We start from the raw sequence: 27,757 nt of genomic DNA, 5'->3' as shown, positions 1-27,757 counted from the left end.
CCACAATAGCCATAGATCTACACAACATCGACGTTTTCCGTAATTTGGAAACGGTCCATTTTAACACGGGTAATGTATCACGAGGCAAATTCCGTGCGCACTGGCGGAATGTTACCTGATACCACGTACTTATACGTTTGTGTCTATTACAGCGCCATCTATCACAAAGCGAAAAAAGTGGCCCTACTAAAACATTCGTATTTCTTTACGTACTACACGAATAGGTATAAAAAACGGGGGTTCCTATTTTAAAAAAAACGCAGTTGATATCCGTTTGACCTATGACAGTGCGATCTAGTGGGCCAACCATAGCGCCATCTTGTTTCCCCCTTCAATCTAGACGAGTTTCGTTCTTTGTAGTTTTTTCGTTTGATTCTTATTTCGTGAGATATTTGGCCGTGTCACTATCAATGGAACACGCTGGATACCCACTTCAAAAAAGTTGGGTTAAATTCGACAAAGGTATTAGTTTCGTAAAGTAATAGCGAATAACGATATTGTGCCTTACAAACAGAGTTCACAAGCAGGCAGAACGGTCTTTAGCTAGCATTGAAGAGTTTGGCTTTTAACAGAACGAAAACTATAGGAAAAAAGAAGAGATGAATCAATAAGTGTGTCTACGTCCCATTTACTACTTTCTGACGTGATACAGCCACTAGAATTAAGATCTGTAGATGACTATGTCACTTGTGGTTGTACAGAGGCTCAAAATTTAACCAGAAACTAATGTTTCTGTGATGGTGACGAACGAGTCGTCGCCAATGTTGACTAGTGGCCAATGCTAAACAGAAACATATAAATCACAGTAGGTTTGTCAGTAACGTCGATAAGGTGCTGGCTGCATGGTCTAGTAATTAGAAGTCGTTTGTAAAAATAATATATATTGTACTTCTGGTTCTGCAGGATTCTTATTGGCTGCATATATATATATATATATATATATATATATATATATATATATATATATATATATATATATAGAGAGAGAGAGAGAGAGAGAGAGAGAGAGAGAGAGAGGCCTCACTTACGCCATACGTTACTGAGCGCCTTGTTAGAGGTTGCTTCCTAGCAGCTGAAGGCTATGCTACTTTACTACTTGACGTCAAGAGTGGACGAGAGCTCGCTAGAAACTAGAAGCTGGTCGCGGGTCGAACGATACTAATACGGACCGCGGTCGAGAAGTGCAACCTCTAACAAGTGTGGTATCGAACGTTGATACCACAGTTTCTACGGCAATATTGTTTTGTAACAGGTACAGAAGCGAATGTAAGAACTGCAAAAACCGCCTGAAGATAAAGCCACGGGGTTTGAAACGGAATGCGCAGTGATATACATTTTGTGGCTTAAGGCAGAATTCATTCAACTCTGCAGTGTCAGTCGGAATCATGGTCTTAATCATGTCAGTTATGGACAAAAATAAAGTAATAATTCTGAACGCAGAAGCGGGATTCATCTCTCAAGATGAAATTCCCTGATTCAGAGTCGGTGGCAATGTCCATGTTCCTAACTTCACAATATCCGACGCGTAGTGTGCCGCTGATATACGGACACTCGTTCTCTGGACGAGACTTTTGACTGTAGTCTCTGGACGGAGGTCGGATTACAGCTGCGGCTGCCAGCTGCGTGCAGACATTGGTGATTCATAAGACGGCGGCGATCGTTGCGCGAGTCCGCATTCCACACTCAGTCCCGGCTCTGTGCTCAGGAAGGCGGTTCTTCAAGTTCCCGAAGCAGTTGCTTATGAGGTGGACAGCGTATTTTTATCCATTGTCTGCGCTTTAAGATTTTCCAACATTTCAGTTCCACTTGTAACGTTTTGCTGGTTCTCTGTGCTCTTCGCTTTATACGTCAAACCGGGCGTGGTGGCCGAGCGGTTCTAGACGCCACAGACTGGAACCGCGCGACCTCTACGGTCGCAGGTTCGAATCCTGCCTCGGGCATGGATGTGTGTGATGTCCTTAGGTTAGTCAGGTTTAAGTAGTTCTAAGTTCTAGGGGACTGCTGACCACAGAAGTTGAGTCCCATAGTGCTCAGAGCCATTTGAACCATTTACACGTCAAAGAGTGCGAATATCAACCGTCTTCTAATGGTCAGTACGCTTCGTAATACATTAAAGAAAGTTACTGTAAATTACCGTTATAGCTGTCAACTTCGACCGTAGACCGGAGGATACGATACAGATCCTATCTGATGATATTTCTTTCCCAAAACATGACTACGTAATTCCAGTAACTCGTAAGATCTCCCCAGAGATAACCAACAAGTAGAAGTACAAGCTCTGTTACCTACATTAACTCTCTAGCGGGCGCTCCATCTATCATAACATGAATGGACGCACAGCGTACTTTCTACACATGTAAGGAATAGCCGTCTTTCTATTACCAAGCTAAATCACAGTTTAATTTTAGTTTAATTAAACAGTGATTGAACAGACTTACATTATTTGAAGTAAATCACTGTTTAATTAAAAAATAAGAAATAAACTTTTACCACATCACTCTGCTGCCCCGGCTGAGTTATATTAACCTAGTCCATCACTTTTCTTAAGCACACACTGCACAACAACAATCTTTAATTGCAGTATAAAATGCCATAAGCTTTGTATATTGAGGCATTATCAGTTATCACAAATATCTTTGGATCTGCATAGTTTGTCTGGCGCAATTTTGAGAACTGCTTGACACTTCTCACAATTTATGTATTTTTTCCACATGTCCTTTGCAATAACGCATGACATGAGTCACATTTTATGCTAGTGGAGGTGTTTTTTGCTCGTCCACATGTCACACACCATCCTATTTTCTTGTTGGCAGGCTTCTAAATTCTTTCAACCCCTGGTTCTTTGTGTTTCTCGAGGGAAGTTGCTATGGCGCCAGCAAGTGAAGGAATCTTAGCTTTTTCCACTAGCTGAGGCTTCCTTAGCGAACATGCTAAGTATTTCAAGAAAATCGTTCCCATTTTTTGGGTTTACCTCATTTGCATGAAACGTTATTTGAGCATCGATTCCTGCTGCATCTAGGCTGATCAGAAGTCCCAGCTTTGGCGGCATTGTCCGGGTTTTCACATAAATGTCCCGCTGCCCAGAGAAATTCGATCGGGACAGAAAATTGTCCCAGTTTTTAATTGGGATACAAAATGTAAGCAATAACATTTCTCATTTAATTAAATATTTTCGAGAAACGAATTTCCTACAAGTAGAAGATTATAGAAGTATTTAATTTCACAATATATACCACATTTCGTTTAACCCGCCTTATGCCTAAAGAAAGACTAAGAGATATGTTGAAAGCTAAAGCAGGTATCACCTATCCCGTCGGCTGCCCCTAACTTACTGATCTTCCTCTTTATGGCCCTCGAGATAAATAAAACCAAACGAGGTACAAAGGAGCATCACCTGAACCGTTTCAGCTAACGGGACTACAGCCATATGGAAGCCAAATTTGTGAAGAATGTCAGCGATGCCATGTGTGTTTGGCATGCATGCACGCTTGCCCTAAGAGTCTGTAGTCAGATGAAAGGGCGGCACATATTTGGCAGATTTCATTCACTTAGTGACAAAACTTCGAGTAACAATTTTTGGAACAACAGACAACAGTTCTGACTTAAAAGTGAAAGCTGTGGGATGACCAGCTGTGAGGATAAAGTTACGACTTGCTATTGGTAGTAGTCAGTGAATATGAATATTAAATTATGAAAATTATGGGGTCTGGTGAAAATGCCCAACTGGGGGTTGGTTAAAGGAAGAATTTCGTTTCTTTAAGAATCTGATGTAACCGGTGAAGTTCGGTATATGGTGTGCAGGCTGATGTTTCCAATAGGTCACGGTGGAAGAAGCTACATAAACGATCACCTCCTAAGCAAGAAGCACAAGGAGACGTCATCGGCATCTAGAAGCAACACGGTGATGAATTCGGTTTTTAAAATAAACACTCCAGGAATGCCCGAATTATAACTGGCTCTGAAGAACGTACGTTTGCGTATTGTGCCGTCTTTCACAGTCATAGCATTCAGTCAAATGGCTATACTACTTCTCGATTCGTAAACTGTGCGACAGACCTAAATATTGTTGTGCTATAACTAAAAGTGAAGCAGTTGTTGTTAATCTGTTCGCCCCCTTCCTCTTACAACAACAGGCACCGAATTAAAAAATGCAAAATATTTTACTTTAATGAATGTTATATTAAATCACAAGGCAATAAAAATAAAAATGATTCCATTAGTGGTAAGTTACAGCTTTCCTGGTTTCAGCATAAAAGTAAAAATTTTGGATATTAGTGATGTTCCAAACGAAACAACTGATACAAAATTTCAATTTATACAGCAATTTTTTTCTGCAAACAATATAAATACCGATTTTTGGGGGAGTCATCTGTAACGGAGCACATAATATTCGCCAGACATTTAAGCAAAATTAAATAAATCACTTATTGGTGTTGGCTGTGGTTCTCACGTTTTGCACAATAATGTCCAGTCAGCAACAAATGGTTTTGCAATTTACAAATATTTTGAAACGTATACTGTTAGAAACAACGCCTTAAAATAATGTTGCGAGTTTACTGGAGTTCAGTACAAGTCACTGATAAGTAACAGCAGAACACGTCCGCTGTCACTTCTTCCTGGATTGCAGAGGGACCTGGACATTATAGAAGGATTTAAGTCAAACTTCTTTCTCCTTGACATCGACCCTCAAATATTGCTAAATTTGTTCTGTGATAGCTTTTTCCCATTACGGCTGAGATTTTTAGTGAATCAATTCGAAGTTTTTGTAGCTACCATTACACAAATTGAGAGTAAAAATAGTTCTCTCACTGGAACTTCTAAATCGATTGACAGTCTTACACAACAGTAAATTTCTAGATAAAGGTTAACAGATCCATAATAAAAGTAAAAGAAATGTTTAAAACCTTATGTACGTAGGAATTATTACAGAAAAAGTATTGAAATTATTCCAGATATTTTGGTAACTGTCGGGTCAATGTTCAGACATTCTGAATATAATTAGATTCATTGCGCCAATCTGCCTCACTGAACTCATGCTCAGGGTTCTCTTATGTTTTTCTCTCAATATGGTGTTCCAGTGTCTGCTTTCAAGAAGAATTCATCATTCGATGAGTCTGAACATGTTAATAACATAATGGAACAGCGTATCAAAGACTGCGTAACGAAGAAAATGCCTCTAGAAGATTGGTTGCAATATTTTAAAAAAATTGAAATTTGTGATATTTCTTTGTAAAATGTAGAGAAAATGGTTAATTTTGCTCTATGTCTGCAAGTACGACACTGTAGACGGAAGGGTTATCAGTATAATTAACACGTACTGGCGTGATGAAAAAGGTCATTCTAGTTTTGATGCAGTGACAGCTATTGTTGTGAAAACTAATTTCGGTCAGCCTTGCACAGAAATATATGATTGCAGAATCATCCTTATGATAAATACTCTTATAACAAAGGTAAATCTTATTATGAAATATATAACTTGTATGTGATTACTGATTAGTAATATTACATAGGTTTTAGGATTAACGAATTTTACCTGTCTAAAATAGTAAGTGACTAAACACTGCAGTAGGTTTCCAGGCTATTATAACAAAAAATTATACATAAATCTTGATTATTTCTGAAGAAAAGAATTTTGTTTATGTGTAATGTATCTACATTTTCCTTTCTACTTCGCAAAACGAAGATATGTTGTTGCAACAGGTTTTTCGGGTTCTGCATCGTCACAGGCCTATTATCGATTTCATAATATAACGATAACTGACAAGAAAGGTACCGTAGGCGTAATTGTAGTAATGAAGTTGATTATAAACACAAGTGTCCCACTTTTCCTCTTTGAGATCTGGTCAGAGCACAGTTGACCGACTCTGTCGATACCTCCCTTTGCTACCCTATAATCCAAAATTATCTCTGGCTTACATGTAGCTTCGTCAACAGTTCCAAAATTGCGCGTAGTTCAAAGTACTAGAACTGCTTTTTTCGATACATATGAAACTAAAGTCATTATTCTGAACAGGAATGGACAGCTCTACCTTTCTCAGATGGAAGCGTCATATAATCCTGCATGTTGTTTCCCAAAATACACTTCAATATTACTTGTGAAGAATCTTAGCCTCCGCTAAAACAAAAATCTTTATGCCGTACTTCGCTGGTTTGTTCGGGATATACCGGACAGAGGAACAGCGACCAAAGAGAGCTTGCAAAATTTCATCTGCTGTCACAAAGTTACCTAGGCTGGAAGTATTGTTGCAGTTCATCCCAAGACTCAAATATTCGCCTTATTGCAGCAACCTTATCAGTTACTGTTCTAATTATCCCAGTGCTCTTGTCTTCAAACCGGTTACAATAGAATGTAAAAGGATCAGAAAACTTCTGTAGCTCATATCAGCTTGCGTAATCTGCATATCTATGCCATTTGCTGTCTACAGTTTAATGACATTAATGCTGTTAGCTTTCACGGTCAGCTTTCATACCTGAAGAGATACAGCAGTCCCAACACCGCTGTTATTTCACACCTTGTAGTTTCTTTAACAATCCTTTCGCTACAATATTGTACACTTTCTTTCGTGGATAATATGTGAGTTCGTATATCTTACTATTTCGTCAATCAGTTCTAGTCATTAATCCTCTGTTTCACTTGTGCCTTTTTGACTACACGTTTAGGTCCAAGAAATATAATTAAAATGTTCTTCCTTTTTGTTTTTGTTGTCACAGTAGCGCATATATTATTCCTTTTTCACGTTTATCGCTCCCAATAAAAATACCACCTGTGGAGAGTGACTGTTCGTTGCCATCTGAATCGCGATCTTGTTCAGAACCTAAATCGTGGTCACTTTATGTGTTAAGTTTCTCTTCTTCCTCCGAGTCGTCATCATTTTCGGTGTCTGGTACGGTGTAGAAACCTGCTTCCTCCTTGAGTAGCCACTCAAGCTCCATGTCGGTCAGCTTTTCGTATTTTCTTGATTACGATGCCAAACACGCTGTTTGTTTTACACTGAAGAGCCAAAGTAAATGGTACAACTGCTTAATATCGTGGAGGGCCCCCGCGAGGACGCAGTAGTGCCGCAACACGACGTGGGATGGACTCGACTGATGTCTGAAACAGTGCTGGAAGGAACTGACACCGTGAATCCTGCAGGGATGTCCATAAATCCGTAAGAGTACGAGGGGGTGGAGATCTCTTCTGAATAACATGTTGCGAGGTATCCCAGATACGCTCAATAATGTTCATGTCTCGGGAGTTTGGTGGCCAGGGGAAGCTTTTAAACTCGAAAGAGTGTTCATGCCACTCTGTAGCAATTCTGGACCTGTGGGGTGTCGCATTGTCCTGCTGGAATTGCGCAAGTCCGTTGGAATGCACAACGGACATGAATGGATGCAGATGATCAGACATGCCACCTGTCAGAGTCGTATCCAGCTAACACGCCCCACACGGTTACAGAGACTCCATTAGCTTGAAAAGTCCCCCGCTGACATGCAGGTCCATGGATTCGTGAGGTTGCCATACCCGTACACGTCCATCCGCTCTATACAATTTGAACGAGGCCCTTCCGACCAGGCAATAATCAATAGTTCAATGTCGGTGTTGACGGGCACTTTGCGAGGCATAAAGCTTTGTGTCGTGCTGTCATCAAGTGTACACGAGTGAGCCTTCGGCTCCGAATGCTCATATCGATGACGTTTCGCTGAATGGTTCGTACACTGACACTTGTTGATGGCCCACATTGAAATCTGCAGCAGTTTGCGGAAGGGTGCGCTTCTGTCACGTTGAACGATTCTCTCCCCCCCCCCCCCCACCCCCCCCCCCACCCCCACCACCACCACCCGTTGGTCCCGCTCTTGCAGGATCTTTTCCCGGCTGCAGCGATATCGGAGATTTGATGTTTTACCAGACTCCTGATATTCATGGTACACTCGTGAAATGTTCGTACGGGAAAATTCCCACTTGATCGCTACCTCGGAGATGCAGTGTCCCATAGCTCGTGCGCCGAATATACCACCACGTTAAAACTCACTCAATTGTAGCAGCAATAACCGATCCAAACAGATGCCTATACCAGTTCTTTGGAGCTTCAGTGTACATTATTGCTGTACAGTACGACCTATGACAACACAACTTACTAGCTGTATTAGCTGAGCAGAAACACGCTCGCAATTGGGAAACAACAATGGAACGATACAAGAAAAAGTTATTTTCGATTGGCGCACTTTAAACATAGACACGCCTGCTAAATGCTTAAGCACTTCAATATTTCGTACGTCACGCTCCAAAATTTCAGACATAAATGTAATCGCTGAATAAATTTCCTGGCAACAGTTATGTACTCACGAAATTTAGTAATACCTCCATGCGACATTAAATTATTTTGATTTATACCCTTAAATAAATTCGTAATAGCGTAACTAATTTTTATATTTCGACGATTTGGTTACGAACTATCGAATTTTATTAGCCATATTTGTTTTCTCTTCCCTTAGAAACTATCTCTACCTTAACATTTCTATGAATAAATTCATTTTATTACTGTTATTTAATTTCCATTAAATACGTTACTCCTATCTGATTGTGTTTCTACATCTGCAAAAACTTATGTAGGCCTACTTCGTGTTTATGTTTCATTTTTCATTTATGTGGCCATATCGTCCGTAGTTGCTTTACAATTCCTCCAGCTGTTTCCGTTCCGTCGTTACAACTACAAAAACAATATGTGTTTATCTCTCCAGGCGTGTTTCACTTTATTGAGGTAAAGCATCATCAGTGGTGCTGATTTTGACTTGGTTTCTCGCCTACATCAGGCAGTGCCGTCTGCTAGCACGTCTTTGGTGTCTTTCTTCATTAGACACTGATACCTGTAGTCTAATTTTTTGCTGTTCTGTAGAACTATGCATTTCTTAAGTTTTACACAGAACACTTCTAAGTGTACTTACAGGTATAAAAACAACCAGTAAACAGTGGTGTACGAAAAAGAGTGCTGTGTAAAACGAAGAAATGCATAGTTCTATAGAGCAGCGAAGTATTAGACTACATGTATCAGTATCCAATGAAGAAAGACACCAAAGACGCGCTAGCGGACGGCATTGCCTGATTTAGGTGAGAAACCAAGCCGTAATCGCCACAACTGATGATGCCTTACCTCAAAAAACCGAAACGCGTCTGATGAGAAAAATGTGCATTTTCTTGTAGTCGTAACGACGGAACGAAAATACCCTAAGGCAGGCTGTTCCAACCGAGCTCCAGGGAGCCGGAGCGCTCCGAAGCGCTCACTGCATCAGCTCGGAGCCCGCGTGGAGGGGGAAAGCGAGACAAGCGAGCTCACTGCCCCCTGGCCGCATGCAGCCGCAACTGGCGCAATAATCCGTGTTCAACGACAGCTATGACTAGCTGCGGGAGCCCTGTACCATTATTGGAGGATACCTTTATATTCATTGAGAGGGATGGTCGTCCGCAGTGTCTTGTATACCATAAAGTATTTAATTCTGCTAAGAGGTACAATATACAATGACATTATACATCTTCACGCAGCGCACTACGATCAGGTAGAAAGCGTCACCAAGGTTTTGCTTCTCGTTTGAAAAATAAACTCAAGGACGAATACGGGAAAAACATTTTGACTCTTCATTGTTTTATTCACCAAGAGCACTGTATGCTGAAACAGTAGAGGATGAGGCGCAATGAAGGATGTCGGGATGTGTGTCAATTTTTGCGGCGCCACGGTATGAATCATCGCCAGTTCAAAGGAGTCCTGAAGGACATGGAAGCGGAGTATGGGGATATACCTTACCACGGCACAGTTAGTTGGGTGAGTCGGGGAAAAGTTCTTGATGTTTTCTTAACCAGTTGTGTGGAAATATGCCTTTTTCTCGAAATGAAAGGGGAAGAAATGCGTTGTCTGAAAGATATAAAATGGATATCAGACCTGGCGTTCCTAGCTGACATAAATTTGCACCTGAATAATTTAAATGTGTCATTGCAGGGAAAAGGGCAGCTAATCGTTGGCATGTACGACCAGATCAAAGCGTTCGTGGAAAAGTTACGTTTATTTGAGAGGCAGATGAGCAATGGACATAACGTTCTTCAATCGTCCTGTTTCTTAAAACTACCTGAAGGTACCACTTTCGGCGATTACCAAGCAAAGTTAAAGCAGCTCATCACGTCGTTTGAAACAGGATTCCGAGACCTCACTAGTTTGGAAATGGAACTTAAGGTGTTCAGCACTCCGTTTTCAGTTTCCCCCGATGACTTTTCATCATCACTTCAATTGGAGATTATTGATTTGCAAAATTCAACTTTGTTGAAAGAGAGGTACTACAACACACTGGATTTGTTACGATGGTATCGCTCATTACAGCAAAAAACATTTCCCAAGCTTCACAACAATGCCGCTCAGATCATGTGCATGTTTGGATCTATGTATTGTTGTGAGCAGCTTTTCTCAGCAATTGAAAGAGTAAAAAGTAAGGAACATCGTTTCTTCAGGATGCAACAATGAAGGCCATCCTCCACATTAACGCTGCGAACACTTTGACACCTGATATTTCCGATCTTGTAATGAAAAGAAAATGTCAAGCTACAGAGGCCCAATAAATTTAGTATGTAATTTCTCGTAAAACAGTTGTTTCTTATTTATTTCCTGAACATCGTATTTCCTCGTGTAGCATGTCACCATGTCTTAGCAGCTAAGAGCATGAGGTTGTCGATCTTGTAAGACGCAGCTGGCACATCAAAACGCTTGCCTTGCCGCCTTCCTCAGCCAGCCGTGCCGGCGTGCCGGCCCACCTAGATGGCCACAGCGAGCGACAGGGCTCCCTGAAGCAGGTAGCGCTCCGCGGTTCACAACGGAGCCGACGAGCTGGAACAGCCTGCCCTAAGGAATTCTTCTTCGTATTTTATTGTTTCTTGTGTAACTGATCGATTAATAAATTGAAGGATTGTTGATAATTACCAAATCAAAAATCGTAGTAGAAGCTCAGTTCATAGCACATAGCGTAAGTTTGTTTCATGCACACATTCAAGCCCCTTTAAACTGAGCTTTCAGTCGATTAAACCTTTCTCCTTTGCCTACATAAAAATATTAAACACATTTGCTACAAGCCTGACACTTGTGTACTAATCACAATGAAGGAAACTTTTCCTATTTCAGGCACAAGTCCATAACTGCTACATTTCCCCTAAGGCAAAGTTCATTCATTTAAAACAAGTCAAATTTGGGACTTAAAACAGTATTCTTGCCTCTTTAATCTTTTGACTGTTGTGGACGAGTTAACTCGTCATGCTCCACCACTCCCCAGGTGCTGAGGTCGTGTTTAAAAGTGGACCCTGGGCTTTTCGTTAAGCACTACTGACGTAAACCCATTCCACCGACTCTCTCACTGCTGCGGACCAGCCACTTGCACACCTCTGTAGGGCGTTTAAAATTTTTTATAAAATACATGTGACTCTTTGCGTGCTATCATTTGCAAAATGATATCTTGAATCGTTTATGAAAGATGGCTGTTGTTATGACCACATGACTCCTCATGTGCAGGGAAGGAAATAGGTGCATTGTCTGCGACCGTCCGCTGTATATAAAAACCAATAACTCGAGAAAGAAATGAGATAGCGTTCTGCTCTCAGTTTTAAGTAAAATTTCGATATCTTATCTACATTTCGTACACTAGCATGTATGTGCTAAAATCAGCCATAAGCAAAGTTCACGCAGTTCGTTTCGATCAGTGCAAACCGTTTAAAGTATTTGCAAAGCTTAATTTAATTCTAAGCAGCACTCTAACTATGATGATGATGATGCTGATGATGTTTGTTTGTGGGCACTCAACTGTGTGGTCATCAGCGCCCGGACGCAGTCCCAGTTTTTATACAGTCCAATATTTTTACACAGGCTAATCTAGCCACTGTCACAAATATGAAGTGATAAGCACAAGACACCCAGTCCTCAGGCAGAGATAATCTCCAGCCCGTCCGGGAATCGAGTCCAGGACCACGTGATACGAAGGCAGCAATGCTAGCCACTAGGCCACAAGCTGCGTGCTCCAAGTATGATGAATATCAAAAAGGAATTCAGTCCCTTAGCGAGCGAAGATAGCAGACTGCAAGATAAGTTCAAATCAATTTTTGTTTCACTTAAAATTTTTCTTAACATCAGATGATAAGCATTTCATAGTGAATGGAACACTATTTCTAAGTAGAGGTAGCAGCATCAGGCAAACAGTACAGCGACAAGAGCTGCGTTCAGCATGGAATGAAGAGGGCACGTCTGTTACAGTCAGAGGGTTAGTTAGCATGTGCTGCATAGTTTCTGACGTGTATAGTTAGTTTTAAAAACATAATAAATCGTCTGTTCAATAGTGCGATTCGACTTCGTGATTATCCTCTCTCTTATTTTGAAAAATTACGCTCTCTCCCCAGTGAAACGGGTGACCATGAGATTCACCGCTCCGTAGGAACATGCCCTGTCTCCTGTCGGTCCGATCTGACAGTAGTCCCATACGTGTAAGCACTGGCCGAGTTGGACCCTACAAATTATTTGTGATGCAATTCCTCCCCCCCCCCTTCTTTTTTTTTTTTTTTAGACGAAGTGTAGTTTCCCAGTATTCTGCTGGCGTATTGCTGCCTGCCACTTGCTTTACCTTCAACTGAACGTATGTGGCCATTCCGCTTCATATGTCTACACACTATTAACTTCCAAACCTCCAAAATATTTGTATGACAAAACTGATTCTGGCTGTGACTTATTAATCCTGTTGACAAAGGATACCCCGTTTTGTCGAGTGTAAAACATTGCATTTCTCTACATTAAAAGCTACTCACAGTCTTTGTAACAAGCATGTAGCCTATTTTATTTATATCTTACTGGATATTACAGAAAAATTTAGAATTTCTCATACAAGGGACCCCTTTCAAGTTGTAATGTAAAAAAATACTCCTGTTACTATTTCTTAAGATATTAGTCTTAATTTATTCACTTCCCCATGCATTCAGACCTGTTATGGAAATATTTTCCCATTCTGATATTGGTACTTTAAAAAAATTATCGTTTACCGATTCAACGACTTCTTGAGGCGACTAAAATAAGGGTGATGAGGGGGGGGGGGAGGGGGAAAGAAGTCGTTAGGCAATAAATCAGTTGAACACAAGCAATGAGACACCATTTCGATGCTTCTCTCCTTCGAATAATCACTCGCTTGGTGTTCTGCGTGACATCTGGCATTGCCACGATCGAGAGTAATGCGATGTAGTTGGTTGTTTTTCCTTATTTTATCGTCGAATTGTGGCCAAAGAGTTGCTGCATCCAATTCAGAATTAGATGTTTTTCGATCCTATGAATCAGTAGTCGCGAAATGTTAGTGCAACCAAAGAAATAGTTTCCTTGGAAGTGCTTCGTGAGGGAACAGCTTTTGATGGTTTCGGTTCGCACTGGAACACCCAGACGATTGCTAGCTGCGAAGTTTATGGCTCATAGGAATATGTTATAATCACCAAATACACGTAGTGTAAGGCATAAATAGGTGCCACAAAGAGAATCCCTTACCACCGAAAGTATTTTTGGAACTCCTTTAGTCCTTTTTATAGTTTAATTTTTCGGCGATCGTACATGGGTGGTTAACAGAGACAACACATTCCCTCAGATTGAAGTGCGAAAACAGTGCTTTTAAAGGGTAATTGCATAAATAATTTTACTTCGCTTTTTGACTTTTTGCAAGTAACACAGTCCCTAACAATGTGAATTTTATACATAATGTGTGCAATTGAACTCCGTGACTGTTCCTTTATAGGGTGCAGATCGTAACCGCTGCCAGTCAGAACAGACTATTCTACACACTTCCTCACAATGCCTAGACCCAGCCACACTCGTCTTGACAGTTAAATGTATTTCACCTACACACTGAAGTTTGCCTTTACTGTACTGTTTTCCAGAATTAATCTTTTAGGTTTGTCCGCCGCAACCTATTTTGTAGCTGTTCAAGTAGTATATGTTCATCCACCAGAAGTTACTGAACAACAATACCGATGGACTCCATAATTATGTAATTACGCGCACCTTCCGCAAATAAGCGGTATCCTACTGTTTTAGAAGTGAAAAATATTAAAAGATGCGCTTTCAAGTGTTCAGCCGAGTTGTTGATTCGTTTTTTCCGCGCGTCTTTCGATAGCCGACCCACTCGTCTTCCACAGGTGCTGCGAACTGTATTGTTATAAAGCTTTCCTGGGAGATTTATGTATTCGCTGTCTGGACTCCAATCAGTCTCTGAAATAGTGTTGGTCTTGCGTCGCTCTTTATAGCCGAGTTCGACTCCCGGCGCCAAAGTGAGTGCCGAATCCAAAACCTTGCTTAACTTGAAACCTCCATTCTGTTTTATTAGGTATACTAACATCTTAATTTCGACAGACTCGTTAAATAAGCTGTCCCAGAAATTTGGCATTTCTCTCGTTGCATTTCAATTGGCGATTGTAGTCGAAGGTCTGCAAGGCGACAGATGATTTGCTAGTTGCTTTACTCGGGTGTGCCACTGATGTCCGTTCTCAATCTTATGCGTTGTTGATTTTGACTGCAACGCCTCCCTTCAGAACGCTATTCATAGGAGTTGTAATTCTTCGAGGATGCCGTCCATGTGCGATCCGAGCAATCTACTTGAATAGTGAAGGGTAGGTGCAAGGAACATCAGCGCCAGGCTCGATTAAAAGCAATAAACCAAATCAACTGTCGCCGAGCACTGCCTCGAATACAATCATGAAGTGAAACAGAACGAAGGCAATATCGTCATGCGATAGCCAAGCGCCGGACGCAGTGGCCGAGCGGTTCTAGGCTCTTCAGTCCGGAATCACGCGGCTGCTACGGTCGCAGGTTTAAATCCTACCTCGAGCATGGATGTGTGTGATGTTCTTAGGTTAGTTAGGTTTAAGTAGTTCTAAGTCTAGGGGACTGATGACCTCAGATGTTAAGTCCCATAGTGCTAAAAGCCATTTGAATAATTTGAACCAACAGTCAAGCTTCTGCGAAAACTGAATTAAGAAGTCTATCGAAATGAAGATGTCGGCAAACCCAATAAACGATGACAGAGGTTCCAGTTTAAGTAAAGCTTGGGATCCGACACTCAGTTTATTCAGATCTCGCCCATCATCACTGGAAGACAGTTAGAGAATGTGCGTTTCGTGACATATCAGTGCCGGCTCTGGAAAAAGGTGTGGTTGGAATTCAGGTAGCGAGTACACATTACTACACAGTTGCCAGCACCTGAACAGGACGACTGGGTCACTATTAATCAAAAATGACGATAAAACCTGGGAGATGAAAAATATCATTTGTCAATGAACCTGGGTAGCAAATCTACTAGGGGCATTCAATCAGAAATGTAACACACTTCTTTGCTCGGCCAATTCCGGTTGAAAAAATGCGGAGTTTGTTGTGGGACGTTGTGGAGTATTCCCGCTTCAGCCCCTGTAGTCTCGTGACGTTGCGATTGGCAGCAACGCTATGCGTTGACTACAAAAAGGCGTCGGTAACGGAGGTGCGTTCCAAACAGAGAGCTGTCGTTGTATTTCTTATGGTGGAAAATCAGAGCATCGAAGATATTCGTAGACGCTTGCAGAATGTCAATGGAGACCTGTAGTGAACAAAAGCACGGTGCATCGTTGAGCGACAGGTCTGCCATCATCGCAACAAGGTCGCGCAAACCTCTCTGATCTCCCGCTTCTCGATCGACCGCACACTACTGTGACTCCTGCAACGTTGGAACGTGCGGACACTCTCATTCGAGATGATCGACGGATCACAATCAAAAATCTTGTTGCTCGGCTTGACCTCTCTGTTGGTAGTGCTGACGCACTCGTCCATCTGGTTGGGTGTGTATTGTGTATTAAATTGGGGACCTGGAGATGGTCGACGGATCACAATCAAAAATCTTGTTGCTCGTCTTGACCTCTCTGTTGGTAGTGCTGACGCACTCGTCCATCTGGTTGGGTGTGTATTGTGTATTAAATTGGGGACCTGGAAACAACGGAGAGGCTTCGTCCCGCCGTAGCCCTGAGTGGTTCACAACCCCACAACAGGCTACAGCAGTCCACCCACCCCACCGCCGCCCAACACCGAACCTAATGTTATTGTGCGGTTCGGCCCGCAGTGGGGGGATCACAAAATTTGTGAATCGCTCTACTGAATTTTTGTCTTAGGGTGATCGATCTGTCCACACGCACAACATCGAACGCTTGCGGAAATCTGTGAAACCGTCGATAAAATGAGAGGGGCATCCAGGAGGTAGGACGATCTACCTCTTCCAATATATATTTCAAAACTTGAGGTTACGTGGAAAAATTGACTCTCTTGATTCTCTTCCGACGTTTTAGACTGACGTAGCGATGGTGTACCAGGGTTATGGGGAAACGGAACTGATGCCGGCGGCTTATGCAACAAGAGGAATAGTGCATAAAAAGACATGACTGATGAGTAAAGTAAGTAAAGTTACTGCTTTCATTTGCAATTAATTGTAACTTACTAAAGGTTTTCTTTTGTAGTTGGTCAAGTGAACGCTGTAGCCCAGTGGTCGTCTAACTACGGCCTGAGAGCCGCATGCGACCCGAACCAACCATTCGTGCGGTTTTCAGTCGTATTTTATAACGACGAGCATCCGGCTACTAACAGCCGAATCCAAAACGTCAACTACAGTTAACAACTTCTTAAAAGTGTAGATTTCGTACTGTTGGTTCATTCGGCTGTCAGATGAGTAAAGTTGGCTGCTTACCTCAAGGCAGAGGCGTAAGTAGCACAGCTCCTACGGGAGGAAAGGGTGTGGGAGAGGGAGGGATTGATTTGTTTTTTCTCCTCCAGTACTGGCAACTCACGGGCGTGCGCGAACGTACCATGCAGCTGCTGCGTATAAATTTTGACAACGAGGTAACGTAGATTCGTGAATACGCATTACTGAAGGTCATATTCAATGCGGTTCACATTCGTAGCTACGCAAATGAAACTCAATTAAGCCGTTTTAATACACTACACTACACTACCCCAAGAAGAAATGCAGATGATAAACGGGTATTCATTGGACAAATATATTATACTACAACTGACACTTTCACGCAGTTTGGATGCTTAGATCCTGAGAAATCAGTACCAAGGACAATCACCTCTGACAGTAATAACGGCCTTCATACGCCTGGACATTGACTCAAACAGAGCTTGGATGGCGTGTACAGGTACAGCTGTCCACACAGATTAAACACGATACCGTAGTTCATCAAGAGTAGTGACTGACGTATTGTGACGAGCGAGTTGCTCGGCCACCATTGACCAGGCGTTTTCAATTGGCGAGAGTTCTGGAGAATGTGCTGGCCAGGGCAACAGTTGAACATTTTCTATATCCAGAATGGCCCTTACAGGACCTGCAAATTGCGGTCGTTCATTATCCTGCTGAAATGTAGGGTTTCGCAGGGATCGAATGAAGGGTAGAGCCACGGGTCGTAACGCATGTGAAATGTAACGTCCACTCTTCAAAGTGCCGTCAATGCGAACAAGAGGTGACTGAGACGTGTGACCAACGGCACCCCATACCATCACGGCTGGTAATACGCCAGTATGGCGATGACGAATACACGCTTCTAATGTGCGTTCACCACGATGTCGCCAAACACGGATGCGACTATCATGATGCTGTAAACAGAACCTGGATTCATCCGAAAAAATGGTGTTTTGCCATTCGTGCACTCAGGTTCGTCGTTGAGTACACCATCGCAGGCGCTCCTGTCTGTGATGCAGTGTCAAAGGTAACCCCAGCTGTGGTCTCCGAGCTGACAGTCCATGCTGCTGCAAACGTCGTCGAACTGTTCGTGCCGATGGTTGTTGTCTTTCAAACGTCCCTATCTGTTGACTCAGGGATCGAGACGTGGCTTTACGATCCGTTACAGCCGTCCAGATAAGATGCCTGTCATCTCGAATGCTAGTGATACGAGGCCGTTGGAATCCAGCTGGGCGTTCCGTATTACCCTCCTGAAACCACCGATTCCATATTCTGCTAGTAGTCATTGGATCTCGACCAACGCGAGCAGCAACGTCGGGATACGATAAACCGCTCTCGCGATAAGCTACAATCCGACCTTTATCAAAGTCGGAAACGTGATGGTACGCATTTCTCCTCCTTACACGAGTCATCACAACAACATTTCATCAGACAACGCCTGTCAACTACTGTTTGTGTATGAGAAATCAGTTGGAAACTTTCCTCGTGTCAGCACGTTGTAGGTGTCGCCACCGGCGCCAACCTTGCACGAATGCTCTGAAAAGGTAATCATTTGTATCATATCACAGCATATTCTTCCTGTCGGTAAGTTTCGCGTCTTAGCACGTCATCTTCGTGGTGTAGCAGTTTTAAGGCCACTAGTGTACATTGCAATTAGTAAGAGGAAAATTACAAATGGTTCAAATGGCTCTGAGCACTATGGGACTCAACTGCTGTGGTCATCAGTCCCCTAGAACTTAGAACTACTTAAACCTAACTAACCAAAGGACATTACACACATCCATGCCCGAGGTAGGATTCGAACCTGAGACCGTAGCGGTCGCGTGGTTCCAGATTGCACCGCCTAGAACGGCCACACCAGCCGGCAATTTCTGAAAATATAGGGCTATTTGGCCATTTTTCGCACGGTTCCGGACTGCGCGCCTAGAACCGCGAGACCACCGCGGCTGGCGGAAAATTACATTCAAAACATTTAGTAAACGTTTGCTATCGCGTCTCATAATGCATGAGGCATTTAAATATAGTACAATTACTGTCATTAATCAGTGCATCGTTCACGCACACAGGCAGCACAACAACACTTCGTCAGTGTCACAACTTTGGGGCTGGTGAGGGTGGCAGCAATACGAAACAGAGAACAGTCGACACGAAGTGTTTCGCATGGTGCGACTTGTAACGAGCAGTACCAAGGAGCTGGTGGCCACATGATCACGCCCATACTGTAGCTAGTCTATTGCCAGCGCATAAGATACTAAGTTATATATGTTACCAATTAATAACGTGATCGGTACAGATGCGGCCAAAGTACAGGCTCAGAGTGTCAGTAGTGGCTCTTGATCAAAAAAGTTTTACGACCAGTGTTATAAACAGTATCCAAAGTTCGCGCCACATGTATGCTATGGTCGACATCGAGTCACAGTTTCTATATACAGGGCAATTTTTTCCACTGTGTACAATCTCTAGGCATTGGTCGATCAGAGGATACAGAACAAAAAAAGGTCTAATGAACTTACGTCCGGAAATGCATGGTTTCCATCCCAGAGACCATTTATTCAGTCATGCTTTGTTACAAAGAGTGACCCGCCAGGTTAGCCGAGAACGCTAATGCACTGCTTCCTGGACTCGGGTAGGCGCCCCGGCCCCGGATCGAATCCGCCCACCGGATTTACGACGAGGGCCGGCGTGCCGGCCAGCCAGCCTTGATGTGGTTTTTAGGCGTTTTTCCACATCCCTCCAGGTAAATACCTGACTGGTCCCCACGTCCCGCCTCAGTTACACGACTCACAGACATTTGAAACACATCTTCACTTTTCCATGATTTACACTAGGCGAAGACAGATGGGGTAGCCTGATTCTGTCCCGGGGGTATGGGGTGACGGCAGGAAGGGCATCCCGCCACCCCTTCACGTTAACATGCCGAATGCGAATTAACCACGCCAACGCCGCGCTCAATGCGGCACAAGAGATAGCGATAGCTTTGTTACAAAGAATGCGGTCCAATACGCGCTGCACCATGCAGTCACAGTTACAGTACACATGGTTTCTTCCTAGAGGGTCGTACTGTTCCTCATATGTCACACCCAAGCGCCCTCTCCTGCCATAGTAATTGGTAATGTTATGTCCGATTCACTTCTCGTGGTGACTCACCTTGTAGTGGATGTGATACAGCGTTGTGCGCAATGGCTCCGTATTCGAATCGGAGCTTGTCGACATGGTGTTTCCTTCCGGAAAGGCAGATGGCAACGGGTGACGGGCAGCAAGGTTGTATCAGGAGACTTATCCCCGCCGACAACAACCACAGCATTGAGTGTTTGTAACAGTGTTTCGCCGTTTGTCTGAGGGTCGTTTCAGGAAGCAGGAATCATGAAGGTCGTCCCCGAAGTGTTCGGACACCAGACTTGGAGAAATTTGATTAACACTGTGGAAGGTGACGCCGTGTCAGTAGCAGGCAGTTGTCTGCCAGTACAGGATAAGCCAGACGCTCGTGTGGGACATTCTCCATGGGAACTGTTACTACCCTTATCACTTAGAGCGTGTCCAGGGCCTACTAACGACAGACTTCCCACATTGGGAGCAATTTTGCTACTGGTTTCTTCACCAGGCAAGGACGATTCCGGGATTTGTGTCATCCATCCTATTCACAGATGAGGCCGCCCTTACGCTGACTGGTATTTTCAACTTTCATAACAGTCATCTGTGGGTAGTATGCAGAACCCGCATGGTATGGTGACCGCAAATCATCAGCATCGGTGCAGCCGGAATGCGTGGGCCGGGATAACTGGCGACCATAGTTTGGGACCAGCCTTCCTTCTACGGCGCCTAGCAGCCGCTTCTTGCGAATGACTTTGTCTCCCCTGCTGGAAGAAGTGCCATTGATGATTAGAGGGGTTACGTGGTTGCTGCATGATGGTACTCCAGCCCTCTTCGTCGTTAACGTCCGGACGCATCTCAATCGTGTCTTCCCTAGTCCATGGATCGGACGAGGGAGTCTAGTTGCATGGCCTACTCGTTCACCGGATCTCAACCTGTACGATGTCTAGTTATGGGTCCATGTCAAAAGTATCCTGTATGCAGAGCCCATTACAGATGTGGACACACCGGAGCAGCATATTCATGCTGCCCTTCACACTGTTTGGATGCAGCCTGCCCGATGTGAACTTGCGAGACAGAACATGCCACGGCGCGTACAAGCGTAAGTTGAGGCACATGGAAACCATTGTCCAAAAAAAATGGTCCAAATGACTCTGAGCACTATGGGACTTAGCTGCTGAGGTCATCAGTCCAAAAAAATGGCTCTGAGCACTATAGGACTTAACATCTATGGTCATCAGTCCCCTAGAACTTAGAACTACTTAAACCTAACTAACCTAAGGACATCACACAACACCCAGCCATCACGAGGCAGAGAAAATCCCTGACCCCGCCGGGAATCGAACCCGCGAAACCGGGCGTGGGAAGCGAGAACGCTACCGCACGACTACGAGACGCGGGCGTCATCAGTCCCCTAGAACTTAGAACTACTTAAACCTAACTAATCTAAGGACATCACACACATCCATGCCCGAGGCAGAATTCCAACCTGCGACCGTAGCGGTCGCGCGGTTCCAGACTGTAGCGCCTAGAACCGCTCGGCCACACCGGCCGGCAAAAACATTGTCAACACTAATTGTAATTGCATGGTACAGCGCGTATTAGACCGCAGTCTGTAACGAAGCATGATTGAATAAATGGTCTCTAGCATGGAAACCATGCATTTCCGGACAGAAGTTCATTAGAACGTTTTTGTTCCGTATCCTCTCATCGATCAATCCCCAGAGTTTGTACACGGTGGAAAGAAACACCCAGTACATCATTAGGGGCCCGCGCTTTCCATAGGCAATCATTATTGGAAATTATTTGTGTATGTAGCGTATGTGGTGGTGCAAGCGGGAAAAGAACAAAGCAGTGCTCGCGCTAGTGCATATCTAAAACTGTCTGAGTTACTGTTTCATTGTGCCCTTGAACCGATACTCCACAACGCTTACATATGCTTCTATAAAGTTTAAAACTGGGACTTTCTTTTATGGACACCCTGTTCTAAACATACATGGTGGTGTCTGTTTGTTCTATATCGTGTCTCCCTACCACTTTCGCGCAACGACGCTCTGAGCGTGTTTTTTAGGGAATTAACTAGTTTGAACCTGGGACATGCTGCTGGTAAGGAGACGCCAGACCACACATGACATGTAGAATTCAGAAGAGTTCAGTGAGACTAGCGATGATATAACCAAATACTAAATGATCTCAGCGTCAGCTCCACTGCACTCCCTGTAAAAGAATCTTAATACTAACTAAATTTAGTGGAAAGGGTTCAAGGCTTTATTATTTTTAGTTAGCTGGTAAAATAACGTCGAAAAAGCAGTTAAGTTTACCATTGGAAATTTTATTCTACTCACAAAAAAACCTTTATAAATTGCACTATTGATAAAAGGAAATGTTTTAATACAGGATGGTAAAAACCAACTGCGTTCAACAAAAATGTGAACGAATATTCCCTGAATGGGTTTCCAAGTTCTACAATCGATCGAAGGATGACCTATGCCATATCACATCTATAATCTCGGTTTAATTTAAGTTTGACAAAAGAGAAAACTATCAAAATGGTCTACAACTATAAAAATGGTCTATAGTGACCCTCAATTATCTTTAATTACTTATTTACCTTGTCGTAAATTACAGTGGCTGATGTGGCTTCTCAATAACTATATAACAGAAAAATTATCGCGTTTCAGATTTTTACTTCAAGTGGCAAATGTGAACACCATGAGTTTTAATTAACGATCGAAACTAGTATTACGCAAAAAAGGGGTGTAACAGATGAGACTTCCGCAGTTCTGAGTGAAGCCTTATGCGCTCAAAAATGCGGCATCGCGTGCGTTCATTACCTTGTCGGTGTTTAGGCAGCGTCAGGGCGACAGCGGCCGGCGCAGCAGCCATCCAGCTCGCCGTCTCGGAACCCACTCTCCCTTAACTTCTCCTTACTACAATTTACCGAAGTTAGTTTTAAAAAACCATTTGGCTGTGTTTTAATCTGACCAATCAGGGTCTCAATGTTAACCTTAAGCTCCGCCTACAAAAATTCTGTCTATCCAATGAGAAACGTTATACTTTTCGTGGTTGGGCAATGTTTTTAAAGTTTGCAACGTAACAGAGACGCTAAAAAGTCTCACGCTAAAACCTGCAGCTGGTGTGGTCCTTTTAGCGTTATCGTGAGATCTATACTGTTCTTCTGGAGGGCTCTATCTTTTTAACATGGACTGGAGGATTGTCCTAATGTAACAGACACGCGAAAAAGTCTCACGCTAAAACTTGCGGGTGGTAGTGGCCCTTTTTGTGTTATCGTAAGATCTATACTGCTTTTCTGGAGGGCTCTAACTTTTAACATGGGCTGGGGGTGATCCTTGACGTACCTGAGACGCGAAAAAGCCTCACGCTAAAACGTGCGGGTTGTATAGTCGTACAGGTAGGCTCGCGGCGTGGGTGCCAAGCCCCTCCCTTATCTAGCTTAACACGGTTCTGCTCTCGGCTTCTGTCCTCGTTTCTCCCCTCGGAACTGCGTCTGCCTCACGGTGGGAAGGTACGACATGCATTTAGGCATTCTTGTGTTAGTCTGTGGTATTCCATTTGCTCACTCGTTACTCGTATTACTTGGTTAATTTAATGTCACGATTTATTCCGAGCTATGTGACATACTACTGGATTTGCTTATCATGTCAGGGTTTTCATGGAATGTGTTGGATTTGCCTGACACCTTACACTGTACTTGAGAGAATTTCTCGCAGCAGTGCCGTAAGTAATGTGTGTTCGCGTTTATGCCAAGAAGGGCTATCCGCTGTTGCATTACAGTCAGTTGTCGCCAGAGATCTTTTTGGCCGCCGCTGTACACAGGGATAGGTCTGCGAGCGCGGCCGTGTCCGTGTCAGTGGAATGAACATTGGGCACGGCGTCTGTGCGACGCACGAGTTCCGCTTGAGTCAGTCGGCGCTCCGCTTGTGTTGCAGCCGGCGTGAGCGCCCCGCGGCCCGTTAGCTGGACAGCCGCCAGGCCCTGAGGACGGCCGGGCCCTCACTGCACGACATGGACGGCGCCTCGCTCCGCCTGCTGCTGCTGCCTCTGGCCCTGCTCGCCGCTGCCGGCCCCACAGGTAGGCACGAGTACCAACGTCATCGGCCTCCTAGTGAAAATGTAAATTTGTTTTCAAATATCTTATGTTTTTCAATGTAAGCTTGTAAGGGTACAGATGTATCAAATCTTTCCTTTACCCACCTCTGCTGCACTCAAGGCGAAAGGTTTTTACCAAAGAAAAATCGCCAGACAGCCGTATGCTTTTATTTAGACTATCAGTTCCGGCATCTCATTAATGCCATCTTCAGGCCCCGGTGCACTGTAGGTACAGAGGATCAGATACGGGGTGTCCAGAAAAGGACTCCCTGATTTCAAAATTAAACATCTCGAAAGCAATCGATAGAGGAATGCAGTAAACGGTATGTTTATTGTGAAAGCTGTAAGACGTTTATACAGCAGTTTGAAATAATAGTTACAAAAGCTGCTAACAGAGGGCACTGTATTCGCCATACGTAATGCCTAGTATAAATAGTGATCGGAAGCCCAGAGCGATCAGTTCCACTACTGAAACGTGAAAGGAGGTTAGCGTAACGAAGGAAGAGATTTAAACCATGTGCTCCATTGAACAACGGGTTTTTGTGGTGCTAGAGTAGCACAGGTTAGAAGAGAGTCCTACGGCAAGAAGGCGAATTTTTCAAGCACGATTTAATGTTCCAAAAGGACCCTATGCGAAAACCATTCGTACGCTCTTCGCAAAATTTCAACGAACAGGCAGCGTAACTGGTGATCTACTGGGGCATGTTGGCCGCAAGCTAACTGCAGTTACGCCTGAAAATATTGCCACAGTATCTGGAATTATTCAGCGAAATCCAATGTCATCCGTCCGTAGAATTGCATCTGAGACTGGTTTGAAGTGTTCCAGCACGCAGAAAATACTAAGAAAGAGCCTACACATGTTTCCATTCAAAATTCAAACGCACTAGGCCATTCCCGTACGAGCTGTGCAACAAAGGGTTGCCTTTAGTAATCAGATGCTCACAATGATTGATAGTGAAGGATTTGATGTTGGCTCCATCTGGTTTAAGGATGAAGCACACTTCCACCTGAATGGATTCGTGAATAAGCAGAACTGGCGATTTTGGGGTTCCGAAAAGCCATATTGGTGTGAAGCGAAACCCCTGTATTCTCCTAAAGTTATTGTATGGGCTGCAGTATGCAGCAGAGGCATTATTGGCCCTTTTTTCATTCGAGAAACGGTCATTGGTGCGCGTTACGTTGCAATTTTGGAACAATTTGTCGCCACACAGCAAGAGTTAGAGGATCGACCAGGTACTGAATGGTTTATGCAAGATGGAGCCCGACCACGTCGGACCGAACAAGTGTTTCGCTTTCTTGAGGAATACTTCGGGAATCGACTCATTGCTTTGGAATATCCCAAATTTACTGGTGCAGGCATGGATTGGCCTCCTTATTCGCCGGATTTGACTCCCTGTGACTTTTTTTTTGTGGGGCACAGTGAAAGACATGTCGTACCCGAAGCATCCCGCCAAGCTGGACGAGCTTGAATCGGCGATCTCTGTGGCATGTGAATCCATTTCGGTTGAGACTCTACCAAATGTGATGGCGAATTTCATTCTTCGTTTGCGCCACCTCTGTAGTGCCAATGGTCAACATTTTCAAAACATTGTGATGTGATTGTTTGCTAAGATTGTTTTCATACGATTATTTCACTTATGTATGCTGATATGAGCTGTACAGCGTACAGCGCCATCTGTTAGCAGCTTTTGTAACTATTATTTCAAACTGCTGTATAAACTTCTTACAGCTTTCACAATAAATATACCGTTTACTGCATTCCTCTAACGATCTTTGTTTTCGAGATATTTAATTTTGAAATCAGGAAGTCCTTTTCTGGACACCCTGTACATCGAACCAGAATCATTAATACCTGGCCTTAGTGATTTTTTTTGTGGTATGTACTTCGAAGTACACACTCCATAAAAAAATTCACGGAATCCAGATACTGATCGCTCCACCTATGAATCCGTCGACGTATCTGACTGTCTATACATGGAGTGCATAGGGGCCTGAAGATGGCAGTAATGAGATGCAGAAACTGGCCGTCTAAACAAAATAATTTCTGAAAAAAATGGTTCATATGGCTCTGAGCACTATGGGAATTAACTTCTGAGGTCATCAGTCCCCTAGAACTTAGAACTACTTAAACATAACTAACTTAAGGACATTACACACATCCATGCCCGACGCACTATTCGAACCCCCGACGGTAGCGGTCGCGTGGTTCCAGATTGCACCGCCTAGAACCGCTCGGCTACACCAGCCGGCAGTTTGTGAAAACATAGGGCTATTTGGCCATTTTTCTTTGGTAAATATCTGACCGGCTGCTGCTCCATATCCACTAGAGATGAACAGAGACCAAGACCAATGGTGTCGCGGGGGATGTCCTAAAATGTGGGATGTGCTTTCGGCGACTGCAAAAGACGCGTGGGATATCAGTCTGGGACGTCGGATCAGGCAGCGAACTATGAGTAAGGAGCGAACCCCATAGGCGCGAATAGGGAGGCGAGGTAGTTATTTTACACTTAATACTATCTGTCAAACCCGAAATTGCCCTAGTATTGATTTTATCAATTTTCTATCAGAAACGTACTGTTTTCGTATGCTGGGCGTGTTTACAACACAATTTTGTAAAAGTCTCTATAGCAACGCCTCTTCACAGCTCTATAGACAGCTACTGTTTTCGCATACAGCCGTTTGCGATTCATAGCTGAAAGCTATCAAAAGCGCGGCCAAGTGCCTGGGATTTCCTTTAGTTGACTCGACTGTAGGAGTGCCTTAGTAGTAAAGAATATATGTATTAAAACTTCATGCATATGCGGCATTTTTTACGCATTTCATTGCTTATGACGTCATATTTCTTGAAGTGTGTATTGTACAATGATATGTATATTCAGCGACATATGTGGATACTGTCTGCGAAATATGTTGCGAGTAGATCTATTACCAAAAAAGTAATTAATTTGAACGTCATGCATGGTACTGCAGTTTTCAAGCAACTCACATCGCCTCATCTATATGTTGTAGAGTGACACAATTTTCTAGGTACATTCAGCGGCATATGTAGCCACTGGCTGCAAAATCTGTTGCGAATAGAGTTATTGGCACAAAAGTAATAAATTTAAATGTACATGATGCGGAAGTCTTTCGCATCTCGTTGTTTATCACATCTTATGTCATGTACTATGACAGGTATATGGTTCTTACCCTCACAGCGATTGTTGCCTGACAGTAAAGGATATGTAAACCACGTTTGGTTGTAATCGGTGAAGTGCTTTAGGGGTGTGTGGAACATACATACATACGCACATACATACAAAATAAAATGGTTCAAATGGCTCTGAGCACTATGGGACTTAACATCTATGGTCATCAGTCCCCTAGAACGTAGAACTACTTAAACCTAACTAACCTAAGGACATCACACAAAACCCAGTCAACACGAGGCAGAGAAAATCCCTGACCCCGCCGGGAATCGAACCCGGGAACCCGAGCATAGGATGCGAGAACGCTACCGCTCGACCACGACGCGGACGCACATATATACATTTTGATAATACGTATTGATTGTGTAAAATGAATCAGCATATTTTTCTTTAAAGTGACCGAACGGAATATTAACGAGCAATGGCTGTTTCCAGTGGAAAAGTGAACAGTGTAAGTGTCCATGAAAGTTCAGTGGACTTTAAATAGACATAGAGACCGTTCTCATGAATCCAAGACATCGTAAATTCTACGCTATTCATAAACTATATAATGTTACGATCCCTTTTGCAACATAACGTGTTTATTAAGTTACTTAAACTGAAGAGTTGTAGTAGTAAATTGGGAATGTCACACACGCACACGG

General features: G+C 43.4%; 1 protein-coding gene across 3 annotated transcripts in view; it reads left to right on the top strand.

The window, feature by feature from the left end:
* LOC126278148 (phospholipase A1 member A-like) overlaps nt 1-27,757 on the top strand; it is a 150,108-nt gene that overhangs the window by 50,601 nt on the left and 71,750 nt on the right. For all 3 annotated transcript variants that reach the window (XM_049978042.1, XM_049978040.1, XM_049978039.1), the window contains exon 2: nt 23,766-23,908. In XM_049978042.1, coding sequence (XP_049833999.1) covers nt 23,842-23,908 — 67 coding nt within the window. In that variant the 5' untranslated portion in view covers nt 23,766-23,841. The remainder of the gene's footprint in view (nt 1-23,765; nt 23,909-27,757) is intronic.

Source organism: Schistocerca gregaria, chromosome 6 (assembly GCF_023897955.1).
Source record: "Schistocerca gregaria isolate iqSchGreg1 chromosome 6, iqSchGreg1.2, whole genome shotgun sequence".
Lineage (NCBI taxonomy): Eukaryota > Metazoa > Arthropoda > Insecta > Orthoptera > Acrididae > Schistocerca > Schistocerca gregaria.
This window is presented reverse-complemented; position numbering and strand designations above follow the sequence as displayed.